Source organism: Lynx rufus, unplaced genomic scaffold, assembly GCF_022079265.1.
Source record: "Lynx rufus isolate CCGP_SWC_20201006 ecotype Redwood Valley unplaced genomic scaffold, mLynRuf1.p SCAF_21, whole genome shotgun sequence".
Taxonomy (NCBI): domain Eukaryota; kingdom Metazoa; phylum Chordata; class Mammalia; order Carnivora; family Felidae; genus Lynx; species Lynx rufus.
In genome coordinates, this window is record NW_025814836.1 from 16786431 (window position 1) to 16799918 (window position 13488).

General features: G+C 40.1%; 1 protein-coding gene across 4 annotated transcripts in view; it reads right to left on the bottom strand.

The window, feature by feature from the left end:
• Nucleotides 1-13488, bottom strand: part of CHD2 (chromodomain helicase DNA binding protein 2) — a 124220-nt gene that overhangs the window by 93510 nt on the left and 17222 nt on the right. For all 4 annotated transcript variants that reach the window (XM_047086609.1, XM_047086611.1, XM_047086610.1 and 1 more), the window contains 3 exons: nt 7471-7702; nt 3636-3722; nt 1332-1393 (listed from right to left, as the gene is read on the bottom strand). In XM_047086609.1, coding sequence (XP_046942565.1) covers nt 1332-1393; nt 3636-3722; nt 7471-7702 — 381 coding nt within the window. The remainder of the gene's footprint in view (nt 1-1331; nt 1394-3635; nt 3723-7470; nt 7703-13488) is intronic.

The window sequence follows — 13488 nt, forward strand, 5'->3', positions numbered from 1 at the left end:
TTTAGAGACGTCTAGGATTGACAGAAGGAAAGTGAGCACAGGGGCCAGTGCGCTTCTGCACACCCAGACGCCATTTAAGTAGAAACTGGAGGTTTTCAAGCACAGCACCATTTAGATCCCAGTCAGGAGACCAGAAGAACATAGCCAGATGGTAGAGGAAAGAACACATGCACAGACTTCCCGAAAGCCCCCAAAAGGCCATCAGATCAGAATAATTTCCCACGCAGGCCAAGGAATGGGGTAGAAAAAAGCCTTCTAAGATGCCAAGAAGTGCAGGCTTGCCTACAGTTTTTCCTCCAACTCTAACAAATATTTCAAACACAAATGAAAAGTGTATGTGCTCTGGAGAGGACATACTAAATACTCAACTTTTCCTAACACCGTTCCCAATAACCTTGTTAGCTTGGCAGAATGAGTATTACTCTATTTTGAAGATGAGTACATGGGTTTAAAAAATTCAAGCTCCTTTGCCTTAGGCCAAATACTTACTAAAGATTACTAATTAGTAATTCTATTACTAATTACTAATTCTAATTACTAATTCTAAAATTACTATTTGAGAACAGAAAATACATATAACTGGGGCTCTATTTTAATAGGTACCATGGACAATCGTTTACCATGAGAAACCCCTGAATTTGTCTGCCAAGTTTTCAATAGCTACATTTTCAAATGAAGCTCCTCAAGAGGTGGGCTATAGAATTTAGACTGTCAAAAAGATCCAGACACTCTCCAAAAGTAATTTTTTTAATTCCAAAAAAACCCAAAACAAAACAAATTTTTTTCACCTTAATTAAGTAGAACTTGTGAATTTTTAAAATAATGAATATATAATCTACGTTCTAAAGGAATGTCATGTTAAGCCCAAGAATTAAAATTTTCTGGTTTGTAGACTGCAGTATTAAAATTATACAGTAATAACACTTTGAAATTTAATACTAAATTGGGTGTCAGTCCAACAAATATAATGTTGCCACACCCACACAAAGAACAAATTACAAGAAAAAAGAGCAAATCTAAATTTGTTCCTTGCTCAACCAGAATAGAACTGGTGCACATTTTTAAGAAAAACACAATTGTGCTAATCAGGCTAACCAAATGGAACAAGCTGGGGTTTGCCCTAAGAAGTAGTCCAAGCACATGGGAACACATGCAACCCTGAGCTTTGAGGGCTGCGGCATCAGTGGGTCGTGACGGACTGCAACCCAAGACAGCAAGAGAAGAAGCAGACTCCGGGACCCGGGACGGACGACCACACAGAGAAGGGAGCCCCAGAGAAGCTGACATGTTCAAAACCCCTGGGGGAAGTAACTGCCCCATGAAAGACTTACTGTTTCTTCAGCTGCCTCTGGCCTCTTCTTTTTGGGCTCCCACTCTCAGACCCGCTACTTGCCTTCAGTGTGTGAGAGGGGAAAAATGATTACAGACTTTAATTCACAGTTCATAGGGACAACACGATCCCCTGCTTCCACAATCTACTCAATAATAACATTATCCAATGTGAGCTTTCAGACAAAAGAAACCTGTGTTTGATCGTGCTCACTCTTCTTTTCCTTTGAAAATTAATTTGTCTGTAATGACAGAGTTACCTCTAACACCGGGAAACCCTCCCTCAGCTTGACTTCTACAAGGGCTCAGTCCAATAAAATTCTCTGTGATGATGGAAATGTTCTGTATCTGCAGGGAACAATCTAGTGGCCAGCAGCCACATGTGACTACTGAGCCTCTGAAACATGGCTAGTGTGGCTAAGGAACAGAATCTTTCATTTTATTTTAATTAAAAACTTTAAAAGCTACATGTTAGTGGCAACCAAACGTGATACTACAGATCCAGAATATCATGTGAAATGCCACAACATTTAGTGTGTCATTAAAGGTGGTGACTGCTGATTTGTCCCATTTTAGACTCATTACAGAGCATGTTCAATCATGAGCCAACAGTGCCCTGCTGACAGCACTAGACCAAGGAAGGTTTATAGTCAGAAACATTCAAATGTCTCTTTTCCCCCAAAATTAGGGAAACTATTTCTATTGCTGTCTTGTGCCCTACAGAGAATGTGTTAATGGACGTATAAAAGAGGAAAGAACGGACACAACTACGTGACCGGTTGTAACAAACATGGCTCAGCAACCCTGTCCTAGACACTGTGGAAAAAGAAAACTCGGGCAAACCAGCTGAGAGGTCATTCAAAATAAAACACCATAAAGGCAATGTGGATGTTACAGTCAATTAGATTTTTAAAATATGCTTACCAAAACCCACCTCCAACTCACTAACCTCTGACTATTAACTTTCATCAGAAGAAGGCTACATACTTAAGAATAGCAAAGTCCTTCTCTCTCTCTCTCTCTCAAAAATAAGCATTAAAAAAAAAATTTTTTTTTAAGGGGGGAGGGGGAGTGCCTGGGTGGCTCAGCTGGTTAAGCAAAGTCCTCTTAAGAATACAGAAAGGGGGGGCGCCTGGGTGGCTCAGTCAGTTGAGCGGCCGACTTCGGCTCAGGTCATGATCTCTCGGTCTGTGAGTTCGAGCCCCGCGTTGGGCTCTGTGCTGACAGCTTGGAGCCTGGAGCCTGTTTCGGATTCTGTGTCTCCCTCTCTCTGACCCTTCCCCGTTCATGCTCTGTCTCTCTCTCTCAAAAATAAATAAACGTTATGGGGCGCCTGGGTGGCTCGGTCGGTTAAGCATCCGACTTCAGCTCAGGTCATGATCTCACGGTCCGTGGGTTCGAGCCCCGCGTCGGGCTCTGTGCTGACAGCTCAGAGCCTGGAGCCTGTTTCAGATTCTGTGTCTCCCTCTCTCTGTGACCCTCCCCCGTTCATGTTCTGTCTCTCTCTGTCTCAAAAATAAATAAACGTTAAAAAAAAAAAAAAATTTTTAAAAAAATAAACGTTAAAAAAATTAAAAAAAAAAAAAAAAAAGAATACAGAAAGGGGACATCTCACTGAGGCACAAAAGAGCACCTCTTCAGAATGTGGTCTATACACCTACTACAGAGGTAAGAATTGACAAAAATACCACATGAACTGAGAAAGGTGAGAAAAGTCTATTCTATAGAAACAATAGAACCCAGTAATTACCAATTTTAAAAAACAAGCTACTCAATCTCTCACAATTAGATCAGACTAAATGTGTGAACTATTTTATACTGCACACTAAAAAGAGAAAGCAAATTTGAATTAGTTAAAATGCAGTATTTGAGCAAATTTTCCTTCCTTTCTCAGAAATAAATCTGAAACAACTTCCACTATTACATTTGTTTACCAAGCAATGACTCATTTTACAAAATGTAGATTTAGAAATTAGGTATTTTAAAAGGTAAACTTCTTATGATAATCAATTTCACTTGAAACTTGGAAGCCTTAAAAAAAATAAATAAAAACAAAAATTTGAAGCCAATCTGTACAATACTCTACTAAGACATTCATTATGACACAATCTTCCTGGTAAGTTTCTTCCTTTAAAAGCCACCTGTGGTTTTCCTTGCCATATTAAGGTGAGAAAGCTCACATTAGAGTCACTTAACTCCAAGGCAACAAGTTCAGTCATGTCAATGGTAGCATATACCAGAGTCAAAAAGGATGAGGTAAGATAAGGAGTTTAAATGTATCCCCTTAAAGCATGTCTTTTTCTTACCTCCTCCTTAATATTAAATCGTGATGGTTCTTGTCTGCTTCGGTTTGACCGCCTAACCCCATAAACATCAGGATATTCTTCCCACATCTGTAAAATTAATAGACCATGAGTGAATCCTTTTTGATTTACTATTTTCATTACTGGAACATGTATTTCAATTTAAGAAAATTCAAGTAACTAAATGTCTAAAGGGTATTTTGTGTCAGTTTTGTTTATGAGACAATAAAGTACCATCTTTATTATTCTGAAACACACTGAAGCTTAACAATGCCTCTTCTTTACTGAATGGCTCTTAAACTACATGGCACACTACATACTCGTCATGAAAATATAAACTTACAATTGGATAATATGGCAAGGCTCCTGCTAAAGACAAAATCTTTACTGATGAATTTTAAGTCCCTAATGCTTTCCAGTATCAGCGATGTCCACACACTGACCCATCTGGGAAATCAGAAACCAAGCAGGGCTCCAACCATCTATTTGTACATTTCCTCTACTGCCTCGGAATGTGTAACGTGCCAGATGTACGCAAATTAGGCATTTCCAACACTTAGCTAGATGCTCTCAGATGAGAACCACTGTCTCATCTGTACACTGATCCCTGTCTCTGTACCCTGTATTCTCCAGCAGTAATTACCCTTAACCTTTAGGACTTGATTTTTAGTTACAATCCTCGCTGGTAATAGAAATATATAAATGAAGTTGAAAGGAGAGATTAGTTGAAGAGAAATTTTTTTCTCAATATATATCAACATCATCTTATTTAAAAGATGCAAATCAACAAATCTATAGAAAAAATGTAAAAGACCCTTCCAACCTCTAACGATAACAGTCTAATCCCCCAATCTCACTCTCTTTCCCAAAGATAACTCACACCAAGCATACCATGTGTTTTTCTAATGAAATCAGTCACACAGCGGCAAAATGAATTTGGATGGATTGTGGAACACTGAGATGAAGATGTTTAATAGGAGTTAAACATGTAGAAAAGATGCCTGACAGCCAAGATTAGAAATGTGGGCTTGTTGTCAAAACACAGGTGACAGCAAATGTCATGAAAATATTTAGAAAGTGAGGCCACAGGAGAAGCCACTGGCTGAGACTCGTGAAGTATGTAGAAAGTGGACCCCAAAAAAGACAAAACTGATGAAAGACAATTCAAAAAGACAGAATGTCACTAAGGCAAGGGAGGATATTATCAACAGTGCCTTAAAAAAAAGTGCCAAGTAGGCTGAATAAAACCAAAGCCTCCAAAGAAAACAAGCAAGATGTTCCAGGAAAAGGCACTTTAGAACAAGAATCCAACATAATCATGAAACCCAGTGTTCCCAGTTTATAAAGGTGACAAATCCATAATGGCCTTAGAATCATCTCAGAGTCAGGAGGACAAAAGGTCCAACCAGGAGGAGTTAGGAATAACCAACTGGCAGGAAATCTGGGTGACCGAGGCAGCAGGACACTGAACAAATCTGGCAGAGAAAGGAAGGAGACAAAAAAGTTTACTCTAGCCCTGCTGACCCTGACCAACCCCAACTCTTACCCCTTTTTGGACTTCTGCTAAAGGTACAAAATTACTCAACACAGGTATTTAAGGAGCTTTTATTAACTGGGGTAGCTAAATCATTTAAGTGTCACTGTATGTTCGTTTTATCATTTTAAAATATTAGGCATTCAGGCTCAACTGCTGAGACTATATTACAGGATATACTGTAATGCACACATACTAAAATCATCCTGAGCTCATCTTTGTCCTTTTGAAGGCTATGATATCTAATTCAAGTCTTCAATTAAAAAAAAAAAAAAAAAACTGCGCCATACACAGAAAACAAAGAACCTTCCTCAGAAGTTCTCATTTTAGAATAGCATCATTAAAGTCACAATCTGATCAGGACGCCTGGGTGGCCTGGTCAGCTTAGGTCATGAGCTCATGGTTTGGAGGTGAGTCCTGCATCAGGGTCTGCACTGAGAGTACAGAGCCTGCTTGGGATTCTCTCTCTCTCTCCCTCTCCTGCTTGTTCTCTCTCTCAAAACTAAATAAGTAAACTGAAAAAAAAAAAGTCACGATCCAATCATTCTACCTAGTTAGTACATCCATCCACCTGTTAACCTTATTAACTTCTTGGAATGTATTGCCTTAACTTTGAAAGTGTATTTCAGGAGCACCTGGGTGACTCAGGTAAGTGTCCAACTCTTGATTTTGACTCAGCTCATGATCTCAAGATCCTGAAATGCAACCCAGCGTCAGGCTCTGCGCAGAACACAGAACCTGCTCAAGACCTTCCCCCCTCCCTCTACCCACTACCCAACTTGCACGTGCACACACACTCTCCCTCAAAAAGTTTTAAATTAAAATGTATTTTAATATTTCTGTCTGAAACTTTACTTGTATTGTGAAATTCAGTCTTAGTAATAATTTCTCCTTTCTTAATTCCCTTTTATCTACTTATATAAGATTAAAAAAAGTTAATATTATATAAGTATATATATATATACATACATACATACATACACACGGTCTTATAGTTAACAGCTGAGAATCCCGGTCAACTAGATTTCAGTGAAGTTTTAAACACTATGTAAGTCACAGTTTCCATGGTTTCCTTTTATCTTTTCAGGTAAAGAATTCCTCACTGCACAGAAGAAAGTTATATTCAGACGTTTTCTATCCATTATACTTTCTTCAAAAGTGTGTTGTGGTGTTCTGAAAAGAATACCCAGTCTAGATGTAGAGGAAACCAGGCTCAGACATTATCCTCTGAAGATTGCCAAGCAAAGCCTTCTGCTACAAGCCTGGAGAGTAAGTTTCTGAGTTTAGTGATACTCAGAGCAAAATCTCTCAGTGGTAATCTACATGCAGGGTGTTTTTGCATTTCCACTTGTCAAAGGTTCACTGACACACTGAGCAGGTAGACAAGGTACAATACTTGAGTGTCTAAGTCACTGGTGATGACTGAATTAGCAAGGACAGCTTTCATTTTCTTATCCCTAACGGCTTCAGATGCTTCATCTGTTGAAGCATCTATCAAAGCTATTCTGTAGAACCTGCAGGTAATTTAAAAAGTTATTCGTACTACTACAAAAATCTGAGTGCTCAGACGAAGATTTCTGTCTTAAGAGTAATAAAAACTGATTTAGCATAAAACTTTCATTAGGACATCTTTTAAGTTTCTAAAAGAATATTCTTTTGCATTTTCAGTGATTCACACCTAACTGTCTCAAAATGGAATTTTAAAAGATAAGCTGTGCTCTTGTGACTAATTAGGCCAAGTCATTAATTTTTCCCCAAAAGGAACGCATCCCAGTTTGTGCATCGAGAAGACACTATGCACTTCAATTTTTGCCTTTTTGCATTCTTTGCTACAAGACTCCTCCGTTAAGCAAACAAAATCTATATTGCCTAGATGCAAGTAACTTTTTTTCCTATGAGAAGTATTTTCCTTCCATCCTTCAGAGAAGAAAAATTGCTCTTATTCTTGAACTGTTATTACCCATAACTAAGCTCCACAACTACATTCCATAATCTGTCAGTAATTCACTCTGTAGTGTTCAGTACTATTACCTTTTTTAAATGTTAAAAACCAAAACTATAAAAATTTGTCTTTTTGCCCTGTAATTTGATGGTTCGTGTAATTATTTCCCTTATGGCCCTGCGTCTACTATATTCAAAGAGTAGAACAGAAAGCAATCTTTATAACCACAGACAGTATATTATTACAAAAGGTGGTGGTAGTTTTCATTATCCGAATATACTAATGAGTTTTCCATGTGAAATAAAGTTCTGCTTGCTGGTCCTAGCCAGCAGCACATTTTCACTGTATAGCAAAGTAGATACCTTCTTCACATCAGCTATCCGTTCCTTCTTAGAGGCTGGCTTCTCTTTGGCTTCTGGAAGGACTGGCTGGGATTTGGAACCCGCCGACTCACTTTCAGATTCCGACTGGCTCTCTGAAGATTCAGAACTGCTATTTGACTCACTGCCATGTCCACTTCCTGGATCGCTGCCCTGCTCACTCTCCGACTGGCTGCCTGAGTCTGAACCCGAAGCCTCTTCAGATGCTGAGTGACTTAATTAAAAAAAAAAAAAAGTACAAGATATAAGAACTGCCACATAAATCTGTTTTTTAAAAATTCCACATAGATCTTTTTTAAAAAGTGGTAAAATGACAGCAGAGAGTAATTCTAGTAATACAAAATCAAAATCTTCAAATTCACTTTTACATTCTTATATTGCCAATAATGTCATTATCGTTCCAAACATTCCTAGCAGCGACCATTTCCTGAGTGCTTAGATGATGCCATATACCACTTAATTTATATAGATTAGCTCTTTTACTAAACTCAAAAAGGGCATGTTATTTTCTCCTTCACTCAGATGAGGAAAAACTGAAAAATGAAACCTTAATGACAGGTAAGGAAAAACTAAAACCCAGAAATAATTAAGCAAGTATCCCAAGATGACACAAGCAGAATTTGAAACCAGGTCAATCTGTCAGGATCCACTAAGTCTTATTTGTTCAGTATCAGTCTTTCCGTCCTCAAGACAAATATTCCCCACACTCAAAGAAAAAATCAACACAGAACAAAACAAAACCAAAGCGAAGTTCCCCAAAGAGTAAGAATGCAATCTGGATGCAATTATCTAATCACTGGTTATCAACAATAGGTGCAAATTTGGGGAGTTGTATTGAAAACACACCCACTAACCCCAACCAGAGGTCCTGCCTGGGAATCTCCAGCAGTGAGTTCCAGAGCTGAGAGCAGAAAAAAAATAAACAAAAAGAGCACTCTGAGTCTGATGTGAAAGCGTAAACCAATAAAGACTGCTATGGGCTACCACACATGCCACCCCTTCCTCATTCCAAACACCCCTCAGGAGGGAGGGACCTAAGTAGGCAGATGACAGCAGAAGCTACAAAACACAAACACCAGAGGCTGTGGGAAGACTGAGTATCAATCCTGGAAGCCGAGTAGGCTACATACCCTGCCCATTTTCGAACAGTAAAAAAGCAATTCAGGGGCACACTGGTAGCAGTGAAGCCACTTTAAAGGGAAAGCCCTACAATGAGAAAGAATGAAATCTGGCCATTTGCAGCATCGTGGATGGAACTGGAGGGTATTACGCTAAGTGAAATAAGTCAGGTAGAGAAAGTCAGATATCATATGTTTTCACTCATATGTAGATCTTGAGAAACTTAACAGAAGACCATGGGGGAAGGGAAGGGGGAAAAAATAGTTACAGAGAGGGAGGGAGGCAAACCATAAGAGACTCTTAAATGCAGAGAAAAAACTGAGGGTTGATGGGGGGTGGGGAAGAGGGAAAAATGGGTGATGGGCATTGAGGAGGGCACCTGATGGGATGAGCACTGGGTGTTGTATACAAGCGATGAACCACGGGAATCTACCCCCAAAACCAAGAGCACACTGTAAACACTGCATGTTACCCAATTTGACAATAAATTATATTTTAAAAAATAAAAATAAATAAATAAAGGAAAAGCCCTCAACTGGATGGACTCCAGAAAAAGGTGGCCAGTTCAACTCTTCTGCTTAGAGCTAAAGCATAGGAGGGGAGGCTAGCAGCAACCCAGAAGCGAGAGTAACTGTAACTTAACCCAAAGGGCCTTGAGTTCAGCAACCAGGAGATAAAGGGCACGTGGCATGAAGCCCAAAAGGTTAAAGAAGGGAGGCTTCGTACTTACACCCACTATATCTTCCCAACTAGAAATTAGGGCCTATCAATTGACAAATGTGTCCACACAATGACCAGGGCAGTACACTGGGAACTGGGATTGACCCTCCAAAATCCCACATGATCCACAGTAAGTGCATTACAGCAAAGGCGCCTTTGAGTTAAGATGAGGATGCAGTCAGTTGGGGGGGGGGGGGGGGAGGTGTCCTAGCCTGGGGAGGGGAAAAGAAGGGAAAAACCATGTATTAATTACCTAATCATCTAATAGGTGCCTGGCCTTACTCTAAGTACTTTATATGTATTATTTTGCTTATTTCCCAGAACACCCTATTGGGAATTTTTATCCCCACGTGAGGGATGAGAAAACTGAGATGGGCAAGGATCCCAACCCCCAAGTCTGGCTCTAATGTCCATATTCTATTTGACCACAAGGGTTCAAAACCTTAAGAGACTCAAAAAGTAAACCTTTTCCATGTTATACAATGTCCAAAACTAGTTAGGCATCCCTGTTAACAGGTGATTCACACTTCCAAGGCCTCATTATACTAACTCCTTGGCCCTTGGAACAGTAAAGGCGGACTGATCCAGCTGACTAAAGCATCTGAAGTCACTTATCCTCCACCTGTGACCAAGCATAAGGCAGTCCACCAAGCAAAGAAAACAAAGAGGAAGGCTGGACAGTATAGCTAAAAAGTGCAGGCTGCAGCATCCACAGCTCGGGTCTCAGTCCTCGAGCCTATCTCAGCCTATGCCACTTTTTAACCTGTGCCATCCTCTGTAAGGTCATGAGGCAGCTATGACAAATGGCACCTATGACAGCAGCGCTCTATAAATGTCGGGGCCTTATCCAAACATTAGACTTTTCAGAATTTCACAATTTCACATTTCCCTTCTAACACAAAGTTCTTCCCAGCTAGTGCTCATTATTAGTGAGTCAGAACCATTCAATCCATGGCAGTAGCTGGAAACGTTATTACTTTTGCCTCCACCATCTGCTCAGTTTTAAAGGTCCAGAGGCAGCTCCAGAATTTCCTTACAAGGAGTTTATAAAGAAATCACTTTTCACTTAGAAGGGGAATTAGGAACATACCTGGAGGTTGCACTTACACAGCCAAAGCCCCGAGTGCTTAGAGAGACCTGGAGGGTGAGGAGTCAGCTGGCCACCTCCCCTCACCCACCCTGGGCCTGATGCTGGTACCATCACGTCTCAGCATGCCGGATGAAACCTGGCCTCCACCTGTCAAGTTCTCAGGACTCAATGCTTAACCATTCCTCCCCCTCCCCCTCCCCTCCACTGCCCCAGCCTTACTGAACCACTGAGTACAGAATGAGTCCTAGGATCGCTCACCTCCAATCTCTGCTTGTGACAAACACCACTCCAATTCTTAAAGCCTCAGCTATTACCTTCTCTAGGAAAACATCCTTTGTGCCCTCGCCATTCCTAAACTCAGCACCTTTTAAGTCTTCCATGATACTCTGCTACAGCAACTGTGCCAGAGCAGTTACTCCCACGGGCCACTCAAAGAGGCAGCCTCATTTCAGTCTGCGCATCAACCACTGGCTCTCATTACTTTTTTTTTTTTTTTTAATGTTTATTTATTTCTGAGACAGAGAGAGACAGAGCATGAGAGGGGGAGGGGCAGAGACAGAGGGAGACCCAGAATCGGAAGCAGGCTCCAGGCTCCGAGCTGTCAGCACAGAGCCCGACACGGGGCTCGAACTCACAAACCGTGAGATCATGACCTGAGCCGAAGTCGGTCATTCAACCGACTGAGCCACCCAGGCACCCCGGCTCTCGTTACTTTTAGCAATGACACATCCCAGCCTAGGGGATAGACTCCAAAGCCCCAGTTGTTAACATCTGTGGCTCTTTGCCTCCCCATTTGTCCATCCTATGCAAGTAATTTGGTCACTTGTTGACCTCCCTAACAGATGTGAGAGCTAAACTGTCTTCTTTGACGTTTGCTGTGCCTAGTATGCATGCTAGAGAACAGAATGGAAAGGCGGACTTACTGACTTTGCTAGAATATGCAACCGTTTTGAAACACTTTTGAAGTTAATGGTTTTTTTAATTACTGTAATGCATATTATCTCCAGACAAGGGATTAAGGCTGAAATCTCATTTTGGCAATCACCACGAACTAAAATTGTCACAAGACCTTAGTATGATCCATATAGTGCCATGAAACACAAAACATTCCAACAACAACCAGACAGAAAATATTCAACTCCCAATTTAAAGACACAGGAAGTCACAAATAGCAGCATTCATCTGCTGAAGATAACTAGAATAGTCCAATGCTAATAGTCCAGTTAGCATTTTGTGCTGAAAAGCAAGAATCACTGCAGATGTGATGGAAATGTCCCAAACCAACACCCACAACGAGGTATGTGTTTATGTACGCTACATCACTCCCTTTAAATTGCCCCAGTTACTATGAAAACTCTACTTTTATTTAATCTGTCCCCAATTAGTGGGACATTTAGACTATTTTTAAATTGTTCTCTTAACAAACAAGCCACAGATATCCTTGATATACTTCCATATTTCTATATTTCTGAGAATATTTAGATTTCCAAAATGTTCACCGTAACTAATAAAATACACCTTTCCTTGTATATGCCTTCTGCAGCTGTAGATTTGTGTTTGTGGAGGGAAGCAACCTCTAGAAATGTAACAGTGCACACAATACCTTTTAAGGAAAAAAAAAAAAAAAACACCACCTATGTTGTTAAGAGTGGTTTACTCATGGAGGTGCCTGGGTGGCTCAGCCGGTTAAGCATCCAACTTCGGCTCAGGTCATGATCTCACGGTACGTGAGTTCGAGCCCCGAGTCGGGCTCTGTGCTGACAGTGCAGAGCCTGGGGCCTGTTTCAGATTCTGTGTCTCCCTCTCTCTCTCTGACCCTCCCCCACTCATGCTCTGTCTCTGTCTCAAAAATAAATAAACGTTAAAAAAAAATTTTAAAGAGCAGTTTACTCTGTTGGATGAGTTATTTCAAGTATATTAATGGAAACCATCAACTACTTGTGTAATTTCAACAACAACAAAAAAAATCAAGTAAGCATGAAAACCAAACCTCCAAAGAAACAAACACCAAATTCACAATTGCACTTACCTCTGGGGGCTGAGGGAGACAGATGTGATCACAGAATAATATTGGTGATGTTACATGACTGAAGCTGAGTGGTGAGTTCATAGTTGCTCATTATATAAGTATCAATCTTTTTAACACTTAAATGGCTCATAATATATCCAGACAAAAGAATCAAATGCAAGGCAAGAGATACTAGTACCCCAATCCTACACAAAATGAGCTATAGATTTGAAAGGAAGACTAAGTGTTTTTTAAATTATTTTTGAAAGTCATATTTAGCAGACTTAAAATAATATTTAGGGAAAAAAGGTGTTTTTTAAAAAAAGGCTAACATCATATTCAATGGTGAAAAGGCAGAAAGCTTTTCCTAGAAGATCAGGCACAAGTCAAGTGTGCCCACTCTCACTGCTCCTCCTCAACACAGTACTTTAAGTCCTACCTACAGCAATCAGGCAACAAAAGGAAATATAAGGTAACTGAAAAAGAAGTGAAATTGCTTCTATTTGCAGATGGCATGATTTTACATGGAGAAAATCCTAAAGACTCAACCAAAAGGTTGTTGGATCTAATCAATGAATCCATTAAAGTTGCAGGATACAAAATTAACCTACAAAAATAAGTCCTATTTTTATACACTAAAAATGAATTTTCTGAAAAAAGAAAATCGATCCCACTTACAATAGCATCACCAACAATAAAATACTTAGGAACACATTTAACTGTGGAGGTTAAAGATCTCTATTCTGAAAACTGCAAGACATTAATGAAAAGAATAAAAGACTACACAAATGGGTGGGCACCTGGCTGGCTTAGTCAGTGGAGCATGTGACTCTTGATTTTGAGGTTATATATTCAAGCCCCACATTGGATGTAGAAATTACTTAAAAATAAAATCTTTAAAAAAAAAAAAGGAAAAGTATTTGGTATTCATAACTTGGAAGAATACTGTTAAAATGTCAGTATTATCAAAAACCATCTATAGGGGCGCCTGGGTGGCGCAGTCGGTTAAGCGTCCGACTTCAGCCAGGTCACGATCTCGCGGTCCGTGAGTTCGAGCCCCGCG